We start from the raw sequence: 25,157 nt of genomic DNA, 5'->3' as shown, positions 1-25,157 counted from the left end.
TGGGCATAGCTGTAACTGTATAAAGTGCTTCAGGTAACTACAATCCCATATTGAAACAATGTCTGTATTCCCAACAGCAGAACTTCTGGAATGCACAGGCTGGTTGGAATAATGTGATGCACAGACTGCTTGGGATAATGTGCAGCTTAGTGCTGAATCATGAGTACAAATACCTGATCACTACTGGATTTTTTGTGGTGATCTGGAGTGAATGCAGTTACTGATAAATATTTACAGTGTTGTAAACATTGTCCTCACAAATAACGAGGACAAAAAAAATAGAATGAATCAATTTAATAAACCCCAAAAGTGTGTCATCTGGAAAAGTACAGAGGGCAGAGCTATAGGGTGGAAAACTGTTCTGAAAAGTAGCAGTAGAGTGAAAGCCATGACTGCAGAGGGATCCTGAGAAGCTGCTCTGAGATGATGTGTCCAGGCACTGATGTGATGACTCTGTGGAAACTGGGGAGTGGCATCTGCTGCTGGAGCTTCACATCACTCTGGAATAAAATCTGTGGTAAAGGATCTGGCAAAACTGCCAGGATTGAACTGGAGGGGTGCTAAAAGGAATTGAAGGTTGGAAGAAGTCCTAAAAAGTGGGGGACAAAAGGGGTTCAGTATGTTTGTTTATTCAAAAGGACTGTGGGGTGCCTGGGTTGGTTTTTATGGGGCTGAATGAGAGTACTGAAGGCTCTCTAATGGATCACACTCAGGTGTGAAAGCAGAGGCTGTAAACTGAATTGTCAACGTTTGAATGAAGCTCTGTTGCTTTCAGGAGTACTGGGATATCTATCTCACCATCTTCCTCTGATAAATATATCAAAAACAACCTTTTATAGATAAATATATATATAAATATATAAAAAAATATATATAAATATATACATTTTGATAGAAATATATCAAAAATAAGCCCCAGTGCAGAGCAGGTATGGCTGGGTGACATGACATGGCTTAGGGTTCCAGCAGGTAAAGCTGAAGCTTCTTTACTTCCTCTGCAAGTCTTTTTTAATAAACTGTCATGGGGTTATAGCAAGAGACCATTTGATTGTGTGTTTTAACAAAGAGTCAATATTTGTCTTGGTTTGAAATTAAAATTGCTTCTAAAGCATCAAACATCCAGTTGGTTGTTTATTTCCACTTGCCAGTGCTGTTCTCACACTGATGTTGATGCTTTTGTTCACTGTGCCATACTCTTCAGATTGGAGGACACTGTACAGTTTCAGAGATAATTTTTGTGTAATATAAAAGTGATTCAGTGAAAATTTTTGTTCTTTGATTAAGTCTTAGATACAGCTCATGGGGTATAAACCACTTAATTCTTGTCTTGATAAGAAATCAGGCTAGTGTATAATGGAAAAGGTCTTTGCATCTTGTAGTGAACTTGAATTCAAGTTTTTTGATTACTTAAATGAAGATTAAATGTATGGTTCTGCTTCAGAAATGGTGTGGATGATATAATTTATTGATAGAAGTTATTTTTAAATTCTGATTTTCACTGACGTGTTCCAGAATGGGAGCAGGTATTTTGCCTACCCTTTTCCTTCTTGGCTTCCTTTTTTCCCTGTCACAGCTGGGAAAAAGTAGTTTAACTTCCTTTGAAGCATCAGTTTCCTCAAAAAGCTATAGCTGAAATGTTGATGCTTAGCACAGTGTACAATGCATGTTTTACTCCTGTAAGGTGAAAGTCTGATTGTTTATGAAGATATAAACACAGTTAGCCAGCTTTTGTTTGTTTGTTTAATGTTCTCTTTGTTGTTTTTTAGAACTGAGAATACAGGAAAAAATTCATTTATCACTTTATGTTGTCCTCTGGACATATTTGGGTGTTCTAGGCAGAATATAACTTGAGCAGGCAAGGCCTAGACATGTAGTTTATACTCTTCTGTAGTATTAGACAGATAAATATTATATATATATTATATATATATATATATATTTATTTATATATATATATATACAATGCAATTATATATATATGTAATACAATTATATATAGAATTGTATATTATGCACCTATTACATATATTATTGTATATATTTCTGTTGGTTATAATCAGTGTAGTAAACACACAAGGGAACTAGTTGGAAAGGATAAATGATGGAAGCTGGCTCTTACAGAAAAGAATTTCCCTCCTTGGGTGATTCTGCAATCTTCTGACCTTTCTAGGCAGGTGAAAAAGGCCTGCAGAGCAAGGAAGGGGACAGAGAAATAAGATTTTAAAATGAGTACAGCTTAGAGAAGGGTGAATTTATTCACATGAAATTGTCTGCTAAGTTTAAATTTGAATCAGAGCAAACTGGTTATTTAAGTAAGTAAAAATCATGGCAAAGAGGAGAAATGCTCTGAGGCACACAGTGGGACTGTTGGGGTTGCCACAACAGGGCCAGGAGTTGGACTCTGATCTGTGTGGGTCCCTTCCAACTTGGGATATTCTGTGATGAATTTTAACATCACACCCCACAGAAATTCGAGAAGTGGAAGAGGGGAGTTCAGTTTATACATGGAAGAGGTGAGGACACAGGCCCAAGGTGTTTTGCTTCAGAACATGGGCAGGATATTCTGGGGTTTGTAGTTGTGTGAAGAGAAGTGAAGGGCTGAGCTGGGAGGGTTGGGCAGAGATGGAAGAGGAAGATCATCTCAAGTTTAAGGGCTGAGCCTCAGAAGCAATACAATTGTTATTAGAAATATGATCATTAACCTCATGTAGTGTAAGGAGGCTCAGACTTGGATATTTCATTGGGGAAATGTCATTCAGAAGGATCTGGGGTCCCACATTTTGGGAAACTGGGCTGTGCTTTGAGCATCTGAGCTAATCCAGGGTTTCAGTGCTGCTGCAGTGGAGCTCAGGAGGGCAGGTCCTGTTTTCTGCAGTGCTCCTGGTGCAGGTTGGGCTGGCCTTGGAGCTCCTCAGATGTCCAGATGCTGCTGCTCTCTGCTTTTTTTGCTATTTTTGGGTGCTTTGCTGTTGCACTGAAGTGGCTCACAGAGAGTTCTGGCAGGCAGTGGAGTACATGGTGGGCCTGCACAGCCTTTGGGCAGCAGTCAGCTGGCTGGGACTTGTGGAATTGTACAGTAAGGAGTTGCAGTTATAGGAGCTGTTTATGCTATATGAAATAAAAATGCAAAGGAAAAGAAGGGTTTGAAACAGTGAAAGACCAAAACTAATTTTGGTGTACTAAAAAGGTACTTGCAGCGTAATGTAAAAATCTTTCAGTGACAGCATGCCTTTTGGTAAAGGGATATGTTAAATTAAAAAAAAAAATTAAAAGGTTAACCTTAAGTAGACAGGATGCTGACATAATTGATGGTATCATACTTTTGGTTAATCTGTGCTTTCTGGCTCTCTGTTTTTATCTCTCTGAAAATGTGAATACACAGAGAAAACATGAAAGAAAAAGGGGTATGGGTTCCTTGGCTGTGGATCATCTCATAGCAGAGGACAGAGTTAATGGATGGTTGCATTCCATGTATTAAATCAGCTTGGCTCCTGCCTAAAATCCAGGCTTTGCTCCATAGGTCACTGTTCCAATTGCTGGTATATTGTGCAGTAGTGGAGTTACAAGCTCTAGGAAAAATTGAACATTACGGGTATAGTGCAGGTAAATGGTATTTAAAAAAAAAATTAGATGTGGTTTTTGTTTGTAGTGTGTGTGGGTCCCAAAAAACCCCTTTTATCTCAAAGACTCCTCTGTCTGAAAGGCAGGCAGGTGAGTGACTGGAGTTTGTGCAGCATTCTGTATGGACTGCCTGAAAGGAAAGCATTATTTTGAAGAGAATTGTAAAAACTTCACTGACTTTTACATGCCTTCATTGCAGGGGCTGCATGTATGGGATAGTGCTTTTTCAGGAAATACAGAAATGTGCTGAAGTTGACAATTCAGGTAGCTCCCATGCGATTTGGTTTTCCTGTGGTGTCTTTTGAGGGCCTCAGCTTGATAGGTTGTAGAAACATCTCAAACAAAGGTGTGATTTGGAGAGAGCTTTTGCTTCTTTATGCAGGACAGCAAATCCAGAGTGCCACCATCAAAGGGAAAATCATCATAATTCAGTGGAGTTGATCCTGCCTTCCAAAACTACTTGGCTAGCAGGCTTGCAAGTAGCTGTGCATGGGCTTCCTGCTCTGATGGAGCTGCCTGCTCACCCCCACTCTGAGCCTTTCCCAGGGCTGATGAGGTTCAGCATTTCAGGAGACCCATCCTTGCAGGAGGAGCAGATGGTAACAACCACCAGCCCTCATTTCTGTGCAGTGTTTGGTGGGCTTGGATGCTGACAGAGGTTGGTAGGAGAGAGTTCCTCAAATGATCGTCAGTCAAAACCCTGTTTATCATTTCCACAGATGAAAGCAGTAAATAAATAATGCATGAAGCAAAGAGGTGTTCAAGGACTGAGTTGTTTTCTTTCCTTGGGTGTGTGGATGTCCTGGGTGTGGCTGGGTTAGGCTCAGATAAGGGTCTGGAGGTGTTTCTGTCTGATCTGCCTGACGTGGTCATCACTCAATACACTTATTTTGGAGAAACCAGCCAAAGCACTTGTGTGGTGTGACCCAGGAGGGTTTTTTATCAGGTGGAGGGGTTGGTGGTTTGGTCCTCTCTGCCCTTTCATATTACTGAACATTTTTGCCTTTAGTAGCATTAGGAGCTGCAAGGCAAACACTGACTCTGTGTTCAAATGCTACCAAAATCCTGCTTTGAAGAGGGTGCACTTATTCTGAACTTTATTAAAATGACTAGATTGGGTGGTAAGATTCTCACAGAATGATGAAATGCATCCTCATGCAGCCCTACTCTCCATGACACCATCAAGATCCTGGCTGCACTTTTGCAGCTGCATCAGGGTGGAAGAACAAATGCAGCAGTTTGAGGTGGTTCCCCTCTGCTGGGAATGCAGGTTCTGAAATGAATGCAGGGCTGAAGTCTCAGTGTAGGGTGGGCTCTACAGTTTGTGGTTGGGTACAATATTATTCAGCTTTCTAGATATTGATAATGAACACAGACATTTAGGACTTGGAAACCACAGTGTTTCAGTTAAAATGGCCACGTGACGGGCGCGTGTGGCAGCACAGGAAAGAGATGCAATAGGTAAAAACCACAGGAGAACTTCAGTTGTTTTGTTTATCCTCTTAAATTGAGATTCAAGCCTTTGTTGTTAAAACCTTTTCTTGGTATCGGTCTGCCCATAAAGCTGAGAAATGCAACTAGTCTATGAATATTCACCTTTTCTGTAACAAAATGTCATTAGAACTGAGATTCTGCCAGAAGTCTGTTAGAGCTTTTAAAAATATACTATTTTCTTAATTTTTTCCTTTGTTTTCTTTTTTGAGATTTTTTGGTAGCCTAAGATGCTGTGTTCTTATACAGTAGTTTTTCCTTAACTGCATCACAGGATATAGGGAATGTTACCTCAGACAGAAAAAATTGGCACTAATTGTTAAACCTTCACAAGATAAAATTAAAAACCTCATTCACAGTTGGGAGGAGAGCTCAGATCCTTCCACCTATCTCCGTTTAAACATACAAGGTAAATTCAAAGCAACTCCTGCTGAAGATTTTTAATTTCCTTCCTGAATTTTGGCCTGTTATGAATGGCTTTTGCTGTCTCCTGCAGTGCAGGCAGCCAGAGCACTCATCTGCCAGCACACCCTTGTACACAGATGTTGACTTTCCTGTCAGGAGTGAAACAGCCCTGCTTGTTTTATGGGCTGGTTATTCTGAGGTTGGAAGATTGTTGAGCCTGGAAGAGATCACTAACCCCAGCTTGCTACTTAGCTATAAATAAGTTTGCTCTGCTGTGGACTAGTAAGTACTCAAGATTCTTACGTGAGGTTATTCACTCTTATCTAGGGCTATCAGCAAACTGGGTGGTTTGAAGCCTTTAAAGAAAAGAAGCATGCAAGCCTTGCAAAAGAGTCAAAGAAGCATCTGAATATAAATAATTCAACCCTCAGGCAGAAGGATAAAATAAAATTCTGTAGAAGTTTTAAGTTTGGGGTAGGGTTTTAAAGTTATTTTGGTTTAATGGTAGCTGAAGGAAAGATTATTTGTGTTTGTCTATGTGTGTTCTTTGAGTTAGCTGCAGTGGTGCTGAAAAGTGTGCCATAAAATAATGGAGCTTCATCTGAAGAGCTGGAAAGCATGGTTACATGGAATACAAAATAACCAGAGTGTGGGAGAGTGTGACTGACTACTGGGAGAAGAAAACTGAGTAAGGTGGTTTAATCAAAAATGTTGGTTGTAAAAATCAGGCTTTTCCACAGCTTTGGAAATAAAAAAAGAAAAAAATCCTGATGTTGTGGAAATGAACCTGGGAGATGGCAGTGTAGGAATGTGTGAGCTGGGTCTCTTGGTTTGGGAGGCAGGATGTGTTTTTGGTAATTCTCATCATACTCAGGCTCTGATTCCATTCTTTTACTGAAAGCTGTTGGTGTGCCTCATCCCCAAGGAAACTCTTGCTTCTGCAACTTGTTCTTTTTGCAACAACATTTGATATTACAGCGTTTGGTGGTTTTCTTGTTCTTCCAGTAGAATTCCTTATCTGGAAGGTCTATCTAAGTAGTTTAGGGTTAATTACTCTCAGATGAATGTAGGTAAGGCCCAGGGGGTTTGGGAGCCTGTTGCAGTGACATTACACTTCAGCTGGGATATCCCTGGGCTCTGGTTAGGGAAACAAGCATTGGTTACTGGGTGTGTTTCTCCAGCACAGTTTGGTCATTTTGTGACTGTTTTGTTTTTATGGGAGCTGCTTGTTCCAGCTTTCCCCAGGAGATGTAAAGAAGGGAATATATACAACTGCCCTATGTTTTCTTAGGGATGTTTTGTGATCAATAAATTGCTGACTGAGAACACACTGACAATGTCTGACTCAGAGAAACCAGCTGGACTTAGCAAGTTCTTCACTGAATGAGGGAGACTTTTATTTTTATATCCAAAAGGTCCTTAGATACTTGTGATGGTTCACACCATCTTTAAGTCATTAGAATAACCCTCTTAAAGATGTTCTAAATGGAGACAGGATTTGACTTGTGCAGGTAATGATTTAATACAAAAATACAAAGGAAGGAGCAATCAGTCTGGGGTATTTAAAAGGAAAATATCACATGGTAGGTATTAAAGAGGAGGTGAATGGATCTAATATTGGGTGCAGAAAGGGCTGATTTGGGCAGCAGAGGGGGTGATCCTTCCCCAAAAGATCCCTGTGGCAGCAGCAGAAGTAGCATTCTTGTACAGCTTTGACAGAAGAGTTTGAAGTCACATATTTGAACTCCATCTGAATCAGGTTTTTCCCCTCCCACCATGTTTTGGACTCTTAAAACATCACCATTGCCTTTCAGTGTCACCTGGGCCATGGTGGCATCATTGTGTATTGCTGTGTTTGAGGTGCTGGGTGCCCAGAGGAGCTGTGCACAGCCTCAGAGCTGCTGAGCAGTTCAGATGTGCACAGAGTGGCCTCCAGGAGCCACAGACACTACAGAAGTCATTTTATGTAATCTTAGATAAACTGAGCCTGCTGCTTCTAAAGGTTGCTTCACACTACCACTGGTTATATTTAATATAAGCCTTGAAGCGAGTTAGTGCCAAGCAAAGCATTGTTTGGAGTATGGAGAAATAACCTGGGAGCCAGAATTAGGCCGAGTTGGTGTGGAGCGGTGTGTGTTTGGTCAGGGCTGCCCAGATCCCCGAAGGCAGCGCATTCAGCTGGGGATGTTTCAGCCATTACCACATGGAACATGCTGGGGAGTGCTGCCAGTAACACACGCTGAACATGTGACCAGCACATGCCCCCAGCCAGCCTGGGCCAGGAATTATTTACTTTTTGTTACAAGCTGTTGATTTTTGAGAGGTTTTCTCCCCTCTGTCAGTATCAAGCACTGAGCCTTTTGTTTCCTTTTTACTTTGTTGGTTTTTTTGTTTATTTTTTTTTTAATTTTTTCTACTCTTGCTGTTGATTCTGTATTTCTAAAATTCTCTCCACCACCCCCACCCCTATTTTGTTTGTGCTCATTCTCTTAGGATGCCATCCCAGGTTAACTCCTGTGATAAGGCCATTGAAACTCTGGAGGCCACAGTTATTTGTGGTTCAATATCAAAATAATATTCAAAATAATCAATAGTCTGATTATTTTCAACTTGTAATTGAGAGATAAAATGACCTTACACTTAATCTTCTGGGACTTGGTCTATATTCATTAGTTAGCTGTGATACCTCTTCTCTGTGTCAATTTTTCACTGTTATGTTTCACATCTGTGAAATGGCAGGGTTTTTCCCTCATCCCTTGTCATCTTTGGTTAGATAAATGATGTGAAGCAGACACTCCATAGGCCTTTTCTGATTTTAAACTGATTTTTGATGACAGCTCAAGTTGCCAGACTGCTTGTGACTCTTCATTTGTAGCAGCTCTGTGCTGTGGATTCTGGTACAAAATGAGTGAGGCACCAAGCCAGCCTGATGGGCTGGGAGCTCTGGAGAGCACCAGTAGATAAAACTTTAATGTACATACAAATATACTGCATCTTTACTGTGTGTTTCATAACATTTTAGGGAGTGTTACCTCTTGGATGGGATCAGGCTTGACACAAAATTAATTGGACTTGGTGAGCTTTTCAGAATGAATCATCTCATAGTTATTTGTGTGCACTGTAGGTAACAGGCTTAGCATTGCATACTTCTTTATATAGATTATTCTTTTAAATTCAGTTTTCTCCTGGAAGTGCATTGAGTTAAAGGATACACTGTTACACAAGACTTTGCTTCTCATTTTAATATGCTGGTAAACTTGATTTTTCAAGGGTTTGCAGTAATTAAAAGTATTCTTCTCATGGTTCCTGTTTTTAGAAGCCTTTTTTTAACATTGACATTAGATCTCTACAGTAGCACAGGTTCATTTAAACAGCACTTTCTCCTTGTTTTAACCATACTTTTCAATAAAATTCAGGCCCTGCAGATAGACTGTAACTAACCCTTGGGTTTCTAGGTTAGTTCAAACAAACTCCTTGGGAGTCAGAGCTGGGAGAACTGTCCTGCCCTGCCCTGTGCTGTGTGAGAGCTCTGCTGTTCATGCTGTGTGCTCAAGCCAGATTAATTTACTGGTGGGCCTGAAAAACAATCCCTGGGAAGGGAAGGGGAGAGGCTTGGGATTAGTTTTCTGTCAAGTCAGGAGTGCAACTTTTTCCATTACCAGATGGGAAGATACTAATAAAAGGTTGATAGCATGGTTTTAATAGCATTTCATAGAATCATAGAATTTTTTTAGTTGGAAATGATCCTCAAGGTCATTGAGTCCAGCCATTGACCCAGCACTGCCAAGGTCACCACTAACCCATGTCCCCAAGTGCCACAACCACATGTCATCTGAATCCCTGCAGGGATGGTGACTCCACCACTGCCCTCAGCAGCCTGTGCTGGGCACTGACCACCCTTTCTGTGAAGAAATTATTCCTCATATCCAACTTAAACCTCCCATGGCACAGCTTGAGGCCATTTCTTCTTGTCCTGTCCTTCGTTCCCTGAGCCTCCTTTCCTCCAGGGTGAGACCCCCAGCTGCTCTTGGTGCTCCAGCCCCTTCCAAAGCTCCATTCCCTGGACATGGGGCAGCCCCACAATGGCTTTCTTGTGCTGAGGGGCCCAAAACTGGTCACAAGATTTGAGGGGTGTCCTGTGGCCACCATGGCTGGTGCAGGCCGTGTGCCATTGACCTTCTGGGCTCCTTGGGCTGATGTTCAGCTCTTGTTTACCTCCAGGACCTTTTCCACCAGGAACTTTGCAGCCACTCTGCCCCAGTGGCTGTTGTGACCCAAGTGCAGGCCCCAGCCCTTGGCCTGGTTAAACCTCACCACCATTGGTCTCAGCCCCTGGATCCAGGCTGTGCAGGTCCCTCTGCAGAACCTTCCTGCCCTCCAGCAGAGCAGCATTCCCACCCAGCAAAATGTCTGAGGGTACCCTCAGAGCAGCATTCCCACCCAGCAAAATGTCTGAGGGTGCCCTCAGAGCAGCATTCCCACCCAGCAAAATGTCTGAGGGTGCCCTCAGAGCAGCATTCCCACCCAGCAAAATGTCTGAGGGTGCCCTCAGAGCAGCATTCCCACCCAGCAAAATGTCTGAGGGTACCCTCAGAGCAGCATTCCCACCCAGCAAAATGTCTGAGGGTGCCCTCAGAGCAGCATTCCCACCCAGCAAAATGTCTGAGGGCGCCCTCAGTCCCCTTGACCACATCATGGATGAAGATGGCAAACATGGCCAGTGTGAAAGGTGTCTCCTCGTGGAAGGCCTTACTCTGATCCTGCCTGCAGGGATGTGCCAGGCACTCACCACCCTTTCTGTGAAGAAATTTTTCCTCATAACCAACCTAAACCTCCCTGGCACAACTTGAGGCCATTTCCTCTTGTGCTGTCCCTCATTCCCTGGGAGCAGAGCCTGACCCCAGCTGGCTGCAGGTCCCCTCTGAGCCTCCTTTTCTCCAGGTGAGCCTGGAGCACTCCTTTGCTGTGTCTGGCACCCCTAGATTCCTCGTGGGCAGGTTCTCACTCTAACCCCAAAGGATATTTTCCTCTAAACCTTGTTTTGCTGGGTCTTTGGTGCTGCTTTGGTTGGTGTCACTGAGGGCTTTGTCAGCAGAGGTGCTCCTGGCCGTGTCCTCCCCAGGCAGGAGAATCCTCAGTGCTTCTGCTCCAGCTTCACACTCACAGATGTGAGCCACAAAGCCTGGAGCAGGAAAAGCAAAGGAGACCCCTGTGGACAGTGGAGTTGGACTGGAAAAACAACAAAGCTGTGCTGCTGCTATTTTTAGTAGGTCCAAACTATTTGTGTGGTTGATGGTTCTCATTTTGCTCTTCACCACAGATGTATCTTCAAACACAGATATTTGATAAGCAGTTTCTGTTCAGCTTGGTGTTTTGTTTTCTGAGGGTGATGAAGAATTCAAGGTTTCTTGTTGTCTTTCAAGCTCTCTGTATGAGGTGAAGGAGTTGTGTCTTGTTGCCTTTGCACTTCTTGGGGGAAAGCCACTAATTCTGACACTTCCATTTGAACTGAGAGGTGTTTTTTCAGGAGAGTGAGCAAAAGTGAGTGAAAGATATAATTTATAAATTTATAATTAGTACTCATAAGGTCTTCCTGGTGTGATTCCTGGGGATGATTTAAGGAGTGCTAGTTTGAAAATAACCAATGCATCTTTTTGACTCCAAAAAACATAACAAACAAACTTGTGCATTAAAGTTAACATTTAATGAGCAAAAATCCTAATGATTTCTTATTTTGAGAAAGGATGTTGAAAAATGCAGGTTTATACAGACTGGTTTTAATCATCTGAGGTGTCTGTTCTCTTATTTTTTAGCTTTTCAAACTTAAAGCCTGTGTGTTGTTGTATATGGGAAGGTGTGCATATTATTAAAATGCTGGGTAAGGCCATGGTCATGCCCTCCAAAATTGTTAAAATCTCTCTTGGATTCATATTTTAATTCTCATCTCCATTTTTGCTTTGCTTTTCCTTAATAGGATTTAGAATATTAGTCTTTTACTTTTCCAGATGGATTTCTAAGTGTCTTGGTCACCCTAGAACACTTAATATTATAAAATAATTAGATGTATGAGTTAAAAACAAGGGAAATTTACTCCACATCTGTAGTACTATTTGCTGCTATTTACTTCAGTATTTTATTTATGGTAAATTTAATTTTGGGGTCACCTTGGTTATTATGGGAAATGCCACTTTTTTTTTTTTTGTGGTGCTTCCTATATTCTCAGAATAAAAGTTTTTATCATTATTGACAAAAGTGTAGAATAATGCTGTACACATATAGAAAAATAGGAAACACTTTAACTAGGGATTAACATTTCATTTCACCACAGCACATCTTTCTGAAAATCAAAATCTTTCAAATATCAGTTGGTTCTTAAGTGTAAATGGAAACATGTTAATTTAAGTGCTGTGAAAATTGGTGTTTGCAGTTCTCTTTGTGCAGCAGCATATGCACTGAGCTCATTTGCATCTCTTCAGCTTTGCCAGACAAGGAGATTGTGCAGGGCAATTTTGGAGGAATCCTATGACTGCTGGAATTGTTAAATATGAAATCCTGGGTTGGGATTTTACTACCAAAAAATTAGGAATTTGTAGCAATCAATATTTGTGCGTGACATAAATATAATTTTAACAGCCAGTGGTATTCTGCTAGAGGGAAGCTCCAGCTTACAGGTGTGGGGGGAGTTGATAACTGATAATTTGGAGGATTTTTTGGTTATATGAATGTTTTGACAGTTCCATTGAGGGAAGATGCTCAGGTGATAAACTGGGGCAGCCAGACTTGGACACTTGATTTTGCTGGGAGGGTGAAAGTCAGAGCCCTTGCTTTATCCATATCTCTGCTTATCCAGCAAAGTTGAATTATTTGAGCAGCTTGGCAAGATCTTCCTCTGCCTAAGAACCTTTCTGGAGCTGATTGCAGCTCACTTTTTTCAGCATTTCAATCATTTTATAAACTTAACTACATCAATTTGTGTGCTGCAAGGGAGAGTCAGCTGGATATTCATTTTTATTCTGGAAGTCTTTAACTGATCCTGTGTCAGTTATTGCCTACAAAGTTGCTTTGACTCTGGCAGAATGACCAGAGCTTAAAGCACAGTGAAACCATGGATTATGTACCAGGACCATTTTTTCCTTTTAGATAGTCTGTTTTTAGAAAATTCAAAGGTCAGGAAGAGCTAAATTAAAAAAAAATTAAAAAATAAAATAAAAATAAAATAAAAACGAAACAATAACAATAAAAAAGGTTAGAATTTGAAGCTAAACCAAAAGAAGCTGCTCTCAAGACATGCTTGATTTATTCTCAGAAAAATCAGAGTGGGTTTGGTTCACACAACCTTAGGAGATGGTTTTGTCATCACCCTCCATCCTTGTGCTTTGTTCTGTGGGCTTGATCTGGTCATTGTGGATTCCCACCCAGGCTGCAGAATACAGCAGTGTCCTTGATTTCCACAGGACGAGAAATAAAAAGTGAAAATAGTGCTTTCATCACTAAAACTGTTTGGTATTGCAAAAAAAAAAAAAAAAAAGAAAAAAGAAAAAAAAAAGGAGAAAATGTAGCTGTTTCTGGATTTTTCAATTTCATTTTGTTGGTAAAAGGCAGGGTAGGAGTACAGTTAATTAAAAGCAGTTAAAACCAGTAGATTAAACACAAATAAACCAAATGAAAGTGTGTCCTTCAGTGTCAGCAGGGGTGGGATGTGCCCTTGCTGTTGAACACCTCCAGGTGTGCATTGTGGGGATGTTTTTGGGTGGCTCTGCACAGAACCTGACACCTGTTTGTCACCTGGAATGAGGAATTCCTTGGTACTAAAGGAAAGCAAAAATGAAGAATCCTTTCCCTCCACAAACTTTTCAGTATTAAAATAGAAATTTTAGCTTTTTTCTTCTTTATTTTTTAATTAGTTGAAATATTGCTTTAATTTTCTTCTGTTCAATAAGGGGGAAAAAGTCTTGCTTTTCACAGGCACTTAGGAAATGAGGTTTGTGTTGCTGAGCATCCTCAAACCCTTCAGTATTTAACTGTATAGATTTTAATTAGAATGTATGCATTTAATAAGCAGTTTTCATGGTCTAACAGTAAAATACTGATGAAATGCAAGTTCCTTTGGCTCTGTTTGGAGAATGTGATACATGGCTTAAGATATTTGTGTGTGTGTGTGTTACTTTGTGCCATGGAAGCTTCACAGCCACTACTTCTGTGCTCCTTTTGTGCCTTCACAGCTCCTCTTGTGCAACAAACTGATGGAGGCACTTCAGTCTCACTGAATGAACTGATCTCCCTGCTCCTGAAGACATTTCTCTCACCTGATGCTTTGCCTCTTAAAGTGCTTGTAGAAAGAGGAAGAATTGGGGGATGATCCAATGGTTTAAACAAAGATTGGGTGTCGGGAAAAATATGTTCTGTTCCCAACTCTGCTGCACACTTGCCAAAACAGCTTGGCCAAGTCACAAATCCATTTAATCTGTTTTTGGAAATGGGAATAATGCTTCGTGGGCAGGCAGATGATGAAATTTCAGTGCTCTTTTCCAGCAGTTTTTATCAGGGAAGAGCTTTGCCTTGTCTTCTAAAACCAATCCCTTGAGTTTTGAAGGGGATTATTTGGTGTGGAGGGTGAACTCTCTAACTCCCTCCCTGCTCCCTCTTTTTGAAGGCTCTTGGTGCTGTTTTACCTAAATTTTGGTGTGTCCCAGAGTTCAAAACCCACTGGATCTGCTGAGCTGACCTGTGTGTGCACTATGGCAGTGGTTCCTAATGAAAGGGATAGCAGTGGCTTAGTTATAGTTAAGACCTTGAAAGCAGCACAGAAATTTGTTTTGGAAGCTTATTTTTCTATATTAGTTCAAATCTCAAGCTTTCAAAGAGCAGGGTTAGAACAGTTGCATATTGGGAGTGTTGTCTTGTGTAATACAGTTTTCTCATGAAAACTTTTATTGAGTTTATTTTTTTTTTTTTTTTATTCCTGGACAGATTTCTACTCGCGTGACTCTGACTGGTTAAATCATGTCTGTTGTTTTTATTTGCTTTTATCCTTCTGTGCTTTTCCTGCTGCCCCTTACACAGGCCACAATTTGAGAACTTGGCATGGTCTCAGAACAGCTCAGGAGGAGGAGGAGTGCTTCTTGAAGGATATTTTCCAATAACAACGTGCTTGTTGTAGATTAGTTTCTTTACTTTGTGGCTTTTCAGACTTTTTGGCATCTTGATTGGTTCTTGAGCATCCACACAAGTGACAAAGGAACCTGAATTTATGTCACACTGTGGAGCAGTCAGTGCATAGAACATTTCTAGAGGGTCTGCACATTCAGGAGAAAAGTTTTAGGAATTTGCAAATAGAAGGAAAATTGGAAAGTTGTTAGAACATACATTCTGGAGAGCATGCTTGGTTTATAAAAAAAGTCTCAGAATATAATACAAAAATCTTGATTTCTGTTAAGATTCCCAGCCCAGCAGTATCACCACAGTGAAGCAAATATGGAATGGCTCTTGACCATCAGACATCCTTAGGTAAGCAACTGTGAAATGTAATTCATGCCCATAGCTGTGTGTGAGAGGAGGCTGAAGAAAGCCTGTTCTTTGACCAGACAGGCAGATTTAGGGGGGAAATGAAACACTGCTGTCTGCTCAAAGTTCGAGTTGGTAGGAAGCAGTTTTTGTCATTCTTCAATGGCCTGAGTTAGTCATGGATTTCTGTGTCAAATAAAGGCTTGTGCTGCTTTGGAAGCAGAGCTCTGCCTTGAAGAGCCCATCTAAAATAAACTTTGCTTCCTTGAATGGGGAATAATCCTTGTGCAGCCCAGCTTCGGTGGGTAGCTGCTCTCTGGGTAAGGAAGTTTGGGCATGATTTTGCAATGGGATGCAGGTCTCTGATGAGGTAATAAATGAAGGCTTTTGTTACTAAAGTAACATATGAGTCACAAGTGCTTTTTTTATGATTATGCTTGCGTCAAAACACATCATGACAGCACTTGTTCACTGTACTCCTCCTACTGCTTTAATTGTAAGGAATGTGAGATGCCAGGAACTGTCTCTGGCTCTCAGCAGTTTGGTTTGCTTTGCTGAAAGCTTTTATTTAACACTGATTGATATTATTAGAACCCCAGTGTTTCCATATGAACTTTTGCACCCCCACGAGTACCCTGTGACTGAGACTGAGGTGCCAGGCACATCTTGGTGGTAAAGGATGGGGTGGGTTTGGTTTGTCAGCTTTGGTTCAGCTGTGCTTGTAAATCCTGTGCTTTATAAGAAGTTTTGGAATGGCATTTACTGTGACAGAGAGAGTTGGAGCCTGCATATTTATGGTTAAATGCAGTTATTTGGAAGGAAGAAAAAAATGATAATTGATTTCTGTTTTCCTATTGCAAGTGTTTTGTTTGTGGTTTTTAAGCAGGAAGCTGTTGTGTTAGAGAGTGATGTATGTAGGCTCTGTTGGGACTGTTTGCAATTTGGCAAAGGTAGAGGCACTCCAGCTTTTTGGACAAATTTGAAATTGTTTTTATAGTTTAGTAGGAAATGTAGAGATTGAGACCACACAACCTGGCTCTGCATAAGGCTTTTGTGTACAGAGATGCTAAACACCCGAAAATGCAGTGTTTCCATAGGCGGAGTTTCTTTTGTATTCACAGGCTGGGGAGCCTCAAATTCCAGAGGCATTACATGAGCAGTTTTAATGAATTAGTGTCTGGTTTTCCTGCAGCAGATGTGACAAGCAGCTTTATAAGCTGCTTCCCATCGATCGCTGTTTTCCAGCTCTTTTGTGTCTTTCTTTTGCTCAGAGAAAAGCAGGGAAGAGCTCAGTTTCTACAGTAACTGCTGCCTACACTCCTGCCTGCAGGCCAAGAGCTTTCTCAGTCCTGCAGCCTGTGCAGGGCTACTGCATTGAAATTCTGTAGGTTTTGTTTGGGTTTCTGGCTTTTTTTCTTCTTCTTCTTCTTGCTGGTTTCAATATTTTGCCCTTTAAGAAAAGAGGAGCATGCAGTGGAAATTTGTGATTTTGAGATAGGTAGTTTTAATTAACCACAGCACATTGCCGTGATTGTAAGATAACCTAAATATTTTTGCTGCTGATTGGTACCAGTGTTGTGTGGTTGGTATGGAAAGAAAAGAGATCCTGGCTGCTGAAAGAAGAACCTTTGAAAATCTCTGATACACTGTGAGCACCCTTTTCTGTAATAATGCAGGGGAGGAGTGAGATCAGCTCCAAGTTGTTAATAGAATCCTTTACGTGTGCAGCAAAATTTGCTGTAGTGGAACAACTTCAGCACACTCAATTCAGTCTAAACTCTCAAATAGCCTTAGAGAAACTGCTGTGAGTACAGGGTTAACATTCCCAGTTTCTCATGATGTCAGCTCTGTGAGTGGGAACGAGCTGAACACCATTTCAGATGGTGTCATGGGTTTATTACTCCATTTGTGTCTGCTGCTGGTGCCTCAGGAATGTTCCTCTTGTCGTCATCAATATTCTGCTGTCATAGGATCATTTTTTGACGCAGGCAGGTTTGTTCCAGACCCTTCTGAGGCAGGTCAGCACTGTTCCTGTAAGGAATATCAACCAACAGCTTTACACACTTCTTAAGCACTTGCTAAAACATGAGCAGGGAAGTCTGTAACTGAGGTTTCCCATGGGGGAGCCAGTAATTTATAGCTAGATTGTATTTCCAGCCTTTGCTTACAATTTGCTACAAGTGTTTTATTGGCCAACTTGAATTAACATGAGGCTACAGCAATATTTCATCACTTCTGATGCTGCATAGATCTTTGCTTTTGAATCTTAAGAGGTCAGAAAATAGAGATAGATGGATCAGTGATCTTGGTCTTTAGGGTGTTTTCCATCCTGTTAGGTGACACTTTGTAGACGCCGATGACACACCTGAAAAAATACCCAACTCCTTGTGAAGAGAATGCCCAGTGCTCAGAATAAAAATTCTAATTGCTGGTTTAAAAATCTGCCAGTGTTTTGTTCCTTGTGGCATCAGAGGTCGAGCGTGCCTCGAGCCCTCCCAGTGTGTGTGTGGAGGATGTGCTGTGCAAGGATTGATCTTTGGGCCCCAGAAATCAATTGCAAAGGATACAGAGAATTAAGGGGAACACTGTGAGCTCAGGATTCAGTCCCCAGAGGAAAACTGCCACTCTTGAAAGGGCAATTGCTTTTTGGGTAACCTCTAGAAGTGTCCTGCCTAGTAATGGCCAAGCATAATTAAATGTAAATTTATGGTAAATTAGCCACATCAGGACTTGGTTTCAAAGCAGGGAGGAGGAGGAGGAATCCATCCACCAAAATGGATGTGGACATGGCACTGAAGGAAGTGATGCCATGTTCTGGCTGAGGTCGTTTCTCACAGGTTGTGATCAGCTGCAAGCAGGAGGGCATCAAAAATGTCCTTTCTAAAAATCTGCTAGAGGACCTAGGCTTTGTGTTCCATTAATATAAATAATTTTTTTTTCAGCACCAGTCCCCCATCAGTAGAGAAAACCAGATACTCCCATTGCCAACAATGGAGAAAGGTTTACAAATGCCATGTTAATGCTAAAATCTCTGACAGGAGCACAAGGTGGCCTCTCATGTAAGGTGAACAAGCACCTTAGGAACAAATTATCCATTGAGAAAGTTATTCCTGTTTAGGATTATAAGGAAATAATTATAATCTAGTTTTATACTGGATCACGCTTTTTCAGTTTATCTGTGATAATTTTTCCTATACTCTTAGTGATGGCAAAGTGTTACAGCAAGACTTTTTTAATGTACTCCTAGAAAAGACTTTGTGAAACAAATATCTGAACAGTTATTTCTGTTTAAAGAGTCAAGACAATGCCTACTGTAAAAAATTGTGTGGTATTTTCTTAATAACCTGTACTTTATTAGCAATCATTTAGTGCTGGGAGTTTTCAGGTGGCTGCTCAATATATGACTGTTTGGATGGATTTATTTATCACCTTTGTTGTTAGCTTGGGAGCCCAGACTTTAAACTGGGTACTTTTCCATTATCGTGAAATAAAAACAGCAATTCAGTTCAATTTGTCTTCTTAATAAGTTTTGGGTTTGTTGATTCTTTTAACTCTAAAGGTGATGACTCTGTTCCAGAAATGGAGTGTGGTATTGACTTCCAGTTCAATTGAACACAGCCCAAAGTCTTAAAAATAAATTCTAGACGTGAATAATTCAGTATGCCTGCTCTTGGTGTTGAGCAGTCAGAAACCTTTTGGTAGAAAATTCAGACACTGAAATATTTAATCATACTTCAACTTGTTGAGCTTTTTTCACTTCCATGACATTTCTAGTTGTACTTGTTAAGACTCATCTTTTAAGTCTTGTTTATTTAAAAACCAGTTAAAAACCACAGCCACATATTGTTTAATCTATAATTAATATCCTATTAATCCATTGTGATGGAATCAATAATAAATGAAGCAGCAAATGGAGAAAAGATGAAATTGGGGTCCTTGTGCTTTCAAATTGAAATTTCCCCATTAGCAGGAAGTCAATCAAATTGTAATTTCCAAGCACCACGTTCCAGTGGACACTTGCTTGAATGGACTTGCTGCTGGAGTGCTCAGGGCAGAGAGAGAGGCTAAAGGACCTCAATTTGATTTAATTTAATTTTTTTTTTCCTGGAGAATCCCAAGGGTGGGTTAGTGCAGCCTTCCCCTGCCTAAGGAGTGGCTGTAGAAAGCCTGGGGCCAGGCTGTGCCAGAGCCTCACACCTGGGGCACAAGCAGCTGGAGAAGTTGCAGTGAAGAATTTTGTATCTGTACAAATGTGAAACTGTTCACTGCTTGAGGGTGTAGTTAGAAGAAATGAGTTTCCCAACTCTTTGTTTGGAAGGCTTCAAGATTTGGAGAGACAAGGCTCTGAGCAAGCTGGTGTAACTTGGAAGTTACCCTGCTTTGGGCTGGACACTTGCAGAGGTCCCTTCCAAACTCAGTTTCTCTCTAGTTGTGTCTGAAAGATGTAAAAACTCAAGTTTTGCTTGACTTTTGAAAAAGAATTATTTCAAAAGTGTGCCTGGGAGTGTGCACTGGAGGTGATTAAGTGTCAGTGTGCACATCTTCTGCCAGAAGTATAAATACATGAATTGGCTGTGAGAGTCATTTTTACTGGAATAAGGGGGAAGTTTGGGAAGTAGATCACAAGTAGGTAAGGAAGAGGAATTAGAAAATGGATTAGTTTCAAATCTCCCTTCCATGGAAAGGAGACCATAGCTAGAAGTATGGTGATTTCCATGGTTTTTTGTCAGTTCACTGATCAAAATAGCAATAGTATGTCAGGCTTCTGTACTGTCAGAGCAAACTGGAAAAGCTGTGTTTGGTGGTGCAGATGTTGATAATGACCTCTGCTTCCCTTGGTGAGGAGTTAACAGTGCCTGTGTTCACCTTGAAAGTATTTGAAGTCAAAAATCGACACAAGCAATCTCCCAGATGCTGACTGGGTTCTTTTTTGAGTCTTGGCTTTTTAATGTGAAAAGTTGAAGCTGTCCTTGGCTCTCAGTAAATCAACAAGAGTTCAAAACCAGGCATCTTGTTATTCTTTCAGATCTCTTTAAATCTCAGGGGATCTTTAACAGGGGTTCAGTATCACAGTCAGTGTGAAGGAATTGAGCTGTGCACTTGGAACCACCCTGACTTCAGGGGTTAGCACTGCTCAACCCTTATCATCTATTTGAATGTAAAATCTGATAAAAGAACCTGCTGATCAAAGTGCCATGGCAGCTTCTGTCTGATTTTGGTCCTGGTTCTTAGAAGGCAATTAAACTGGAATAATTCAAAGGATGCTGAAGCACTTGGTGTCACAGCAGGGTTTATGTACAGGGAAAAATGGAATTCTTCTGCTGTGTTTTGGTTTCCCAGATGAAGACAGGATGAAATTCCTCCTTCCCAGTCAGGTGGTATTTTCACACAGGCAGAACTATCATCAGCCTTTCCCTGCAGTATGGACAGAACTGCTGAGGGGAAGTGAGAGAATATTGGAAATACAGATGTGACAAAACCAGACTTTGCACATTTTTACCCTGAGACACTTCTCTGGCACCCTGCAAAGTTCCTAAACTCTGTAGAGGTCCTGCCTGGATCAGCATCCCTGTGTTTGCCTGGGAACTGCAGATTTGATAAGTTATCTATGGAATAGTTTGGAATGCTGTGATGCTAGGTGTCTGTTTTCCAGTAGTCAACCCACAATGAGCTTTTTTTTTAATTTAAAGAAGAATAATTGAGATAATGAGTTACATTTTAGCTGTGACACCTCCTGTGGTTCCCTGGGTCATGCAGTGGCTCCATTGTGGTGCTCACCTGGACTTGTCATCAATAAATATACAAAACATCTTACAAAACTGCTTCATTTCTTTGGGATTTTTTTGTAAGTGGGTTGTCTGGATGAGTTTCTCCTCCAGCAAACCATGCTGTGGGAGTGTATTGTGAAACTATTGTAAGCTTTAGAACAGTGGGTAAAACCCAGTTCAGCTTGTTGGGGACTAAATGTTTGATGAGGTCTCTCCTTGTGGGTGTTTCTGTGGTTTTTGTTTAGTTCATTGTATAACTAAAGAATATGCCAAAACCAACTTGATTCTGATCAAATTAGAACATGTTCTGTACTTTGATTTTGGATGTAAATATAATACATTTGCATAACTGCAATTTATTCAGGAATTCTCTTGGTTAGTGTACACTCTTTATTCTGCTTTTTGGCTGAATTCCAGCTATAAAAATATCCCTCCATTAAAAAAACTGTTTGCAAATATGAATCAATTGACAGATGTGGTCTTTTGATAATATTCAGGTGTTTATTGCTCTAACCAGACAGGGATTTGTAAGTACATTGTATTTCTATATTTACACTGGCTTTTCAGGCATGGGAAATGTAAACTGCACTGGGGGTGCCTTTGGGTTTTCATGTCTGTCAGTTCCCACTTTCTTGGGCACGTGTAGAACCTCTGGAGTCCCCGGGTTGGTCAAAGCTCCTGTGTTTGGGGATGTTTTTGTGGTTTTTTTCCCAACCTTGATGAGCATTTGAGAGCCCCCTGTCTGTGCTGTTGTTTTGTTTGCCAGAGGGAGATGATGCCTCCAGGGCTGCACTGGGGTAAAGGGAGATCTTTTAATATGTGGGTGCCTACATGGAATATCAAAGGAGCTGCTGAGTGTTCCTTTTCTGCCTTTCCCTGTTGCTGAAGCTCTGGAGATTTATATATGTTTATGTATCTATACATATATTTATATATGTTTAGTTGAATCTCTTCCCCATCCTCACCTGGTGTGGCACAGGAGGACTCCAGTTCCTCAGTGCTGTGCACTGGGCTGGTTTCTTACCAATAAGGCAATAAGGACTCTGAGCAGGGAATTACCACCTAAAGCCATGTCCAGTTCTTCCCTTGTGTTGAAATAAATTTGGTCTTACAGGCATTTAAGGTAAATTTGCAGGTATGGAGTAGCCTCATGAAATGCATAGGGAAGGTGACTAAATCTGTGTCAAGCAGATGTTGTTGTTCACTTTCTCACAGGGATTTTTTCTTAATCTTTGGCTGTCTTTGCATACACTCGAGTGTTGTTTTTATTGCTGCTTAAAAGAAATGCTTGGAAAATATTTTTATTACCAAAACAACCAAGACCCCTTTCCCTTATTGTCACTAAAATGATACAAGCACAAAATACTTTCTACTGGAAAAAGCAAAGAAATGAGTTGTTACTGAATATACTAAAAAAGCCCAACTCAGAAATTGGTCCATTTAAGTTCCTTGCTGAAATGCTTGTGCAGTTTTTTGGCATAGATTCTGTTCCTAATTTAGTACATGGAGCATGTTTCAGAAATAGGTCGTCTGTTAAATGCGGACACGGTCCGCACTCAGAAGTAAGACACAGAGAAAAGGAAGGTCACTGTCAATTCTTTCTCTTTTTCCTGATCCTTGAATGTGGATTGTAGGGAAAAAGAACCACTGTGGTGCATGTGGCAAGGGACATAGTGAAAATCAAATGCTGCCTTTGTTCTATAAACATCCTTCGATTCATTTTGAGATATGAAAGCCAAAACACAGGAGAGTTCATTTCTGAGGCTACTCTGCAGCTGAGTGTTCCTGCCAATTCTTACATCACTTTTATGTTTAATATATTTTTCCAGAGAAATGATCACTTTTATTTACAGTCTGTATTTTGCATTCATAGCTCATTTCTTAGCCCTTGTTCCAGCATGTGCTTGTTTCCTTTTTGTATAAAACTAGATCTGCCTAGAAGCACTTAAAAGCAAAACAAACCCAAAGCTCAACATTTTGTGAGGTTTCTTTCTGGGTATAGTCTTGTTGGAAAGTCCTTTTCATCATGTGGGAGGTGTGTAAATGTCATCGTGGGTTTAGTGTTCAGTGTAGTCTAACAATTTAAGGATGAGGAGGTAGTAAAGTTATTTAAACTGTATTTTTATAGATGATTTTGTTGAGACAAAATTAAGTTTCTTATTTGCTCAAGATTAAGCAAATTTATTTACTGAGAAGTTAGAAACAAGCATGTCCTGTTTAATTTGGTTCAGTTCTAAATGCTGTGCACAGGGATGTAAAAAAGGGATTATCCTAAGGTACATTCATTGCATTTTATTTTTCAAATTTGTAAACAGTTGCACATTGTTAATTTATTGTTTGTCATTAAATTTAGGCAGGTAATCCTTGGTTATACATGAAAATAGGCACTTTACTGAAATTGGGTCTTAAGTACAGCTCTGAACAAAGGTGTTTGAATGTAGTACTAAAGCAGCAGTATACTCTGTAAATGAGCAGAATTGGAATTGATATATGTTTAATTTAATAGGTATTTTAAGAGAAAAGAACCCAAATCTCTTACACCAGTCTATGAAACTGGTTAGACCTCAAATAGGCCAACATTCATGCTTCTGATTAATTCTCCTATCATGGACCAACTTGTTCATTTGCTGAAGCCATTCCTTGGCATCATAAAATAATGAGGTTTTGTTTTTAAAATAGCTCTGCTTTGGGGCTGCTGCAAGATCAGGATGAACCTTAAGAAATGTAGAGACAATGCACAAATTGCCCTTGTTAGAAAGAATTGCATTTCCTTGTATTCCTTAACAAATGTCAGGTGCTTACCTGGGGATCTTTTTCTGGTCACATTGATCTCCCTGCATGATCTGTAAAATGAAGGTGGTTGTGGGTAATTATAAATATATATATATATATAAATTATAAGTGAGCTTAGGTGATAACATGCAAGTTATTCAGAAAGTCTTACATTCTGTAAAGAAGTGGCTCATGTATTTGTTTGTTTATTTTTCTTTTTCAGCTGTACTTTCAGGTTTCCCAGCACAAACATCAAGATAACATTCACAGCTCTGTCCAATGAAAAGAGAGAAAAGCAGGAGGCCCCGGAGTCCCCAGTGAAGCCTGTGCAACCCCAGATCTCTCCCTTGACAATAAACATTCCAGACAACATGGCTCACCTGATCAGCCCCCTCCCTTCTCCCACAGGAACCATCAGGTATTTAAACCCTGCAGGTGGGATCAGGGCCACCTACAGTCAGCCTCAGCACAACTTTCTCACTCAGGATTTTGCTTTTGAGGTCAAAATTTGGCTGAAGCTCAGCCTTACCTGCCTCCAGAAAGCTGCCCCTTTCTGCTGACACAGCTGCATGAACATTAACATGTTCAATGTGTGACATTCTGCTCAAGAACCTGGCATTTTTCTTGCATTTCAACAATTTAAATTGCTTTTTGCTCTTGCATGCCTATTGCAACGCTTCAAATGAGACAATTTTAAATGACACCATTTTAAAATGTCCTGATTTGCCACTGTCCTCAAGTTCATCATCAGGAAAAATGGTTTGGCTTATTATTGCTGTGGAAAATGGACTGATCTCTTACTCCAGAAGATTTGGTTTTGTTAAGTTGGAAGGGAGCAGTTTCTTTTGTTTGGTTTTTCCTTGCCCTGCTGCCTCTTTGGTAATTGCAGCCCTTGTCCCACCTGTTACTTGGGACCAAACTCAATTAAACACATGCAACCCATCCTCACAAATTACTTCAGATGGAATTATTCCAAGTCTTGGAAAGATCAGGAGCAAAACTTCCATGTCAAGGCCCTGAAAGTTGTTTCAGTCATGTTCATGCTTTTGAAAGCTTTTTTGTCCTCTCTCACTTCCTGTGTCCATGCTTGCTTTTCAAAAGGTACAGCTTGTTAATGAGATTTGAATGGAAGCATAATTGACTGCTTGCATGTTTGCCAAGCTCTTGCTCTTTGTCTGGGAGTGTTTATGACACCTGCTAAAATGATGGAAGCAGACAGAAAAGATACCTAGACTTGTCTGTGGAACAGGTTTGCTTTCTTACAAGAATCCAGGGAAAACACATCTTGCCACTGACAGAGCAGCTCACAAATATTTCAGATATTATCCCATCTATCACCACTGGCTTTGCCTCACTATGAATTTTGTAATTCTCTTTAGGGCGTTCATACACCTGTTGAGTAGTTTATTGCACAAAAAAAAAACAAAACAAAACAAAAAAAAAGATGACAGTTTGGAGTCTATTTTGAGAGCAAAGCCTGACAGTTTCTCTGCAAATCATCCTGTTTTGTAGAAGACTTGTAAACTTGCTTTGATTATACCATATGTGTCTCTTTGTCAATATATGCTAAAGTGAGCAGAGCAGAGGGATGTTGTC

General features: G+C 40.6%; 1 protein-coding gene across 1 annotated transcript in view; it reads left to right on the top strand.

The window, feature by feature from the left end:
• The window catches only part of FOXK2 (forkhead box K2), a 45,175-nt gene that overhangs the window by 7,839 nt on the left and 12,179 nt on the right, over positions 1 to 25,157 (top strand). The window contains exon 2 of the mRNA XM_066565673.1: positions 23,785 to 23,979. Coding sequence (XP_066421770.1) covers positions 23,785 to 23,979 — 195 coding nt within the window. The remainder of the gene's footprint in view (positions 1 to 23,784; positions 23,980 to 25,157) is intronic.

This window comes from Molothrus aeneus, chromosome 25 (assembly GCF_037042795.1).
Source record: "Molothrus aeneus isolate 106 chromosome 25, BPBGC_Maene_1.0, whole genome shotgun sequence".
Taxonomy (NCBI): domain Eukaryota; kingdom Metazoa; phylum Chordata; class Aves; order Passeriformes; family Icteridae; genus Molothrus; species Molothrus aeneus.
Note: the sequence above shows the minus strand (reverse complement) of the source record. Positions and strands in the feature narration are given on the sequence as shown.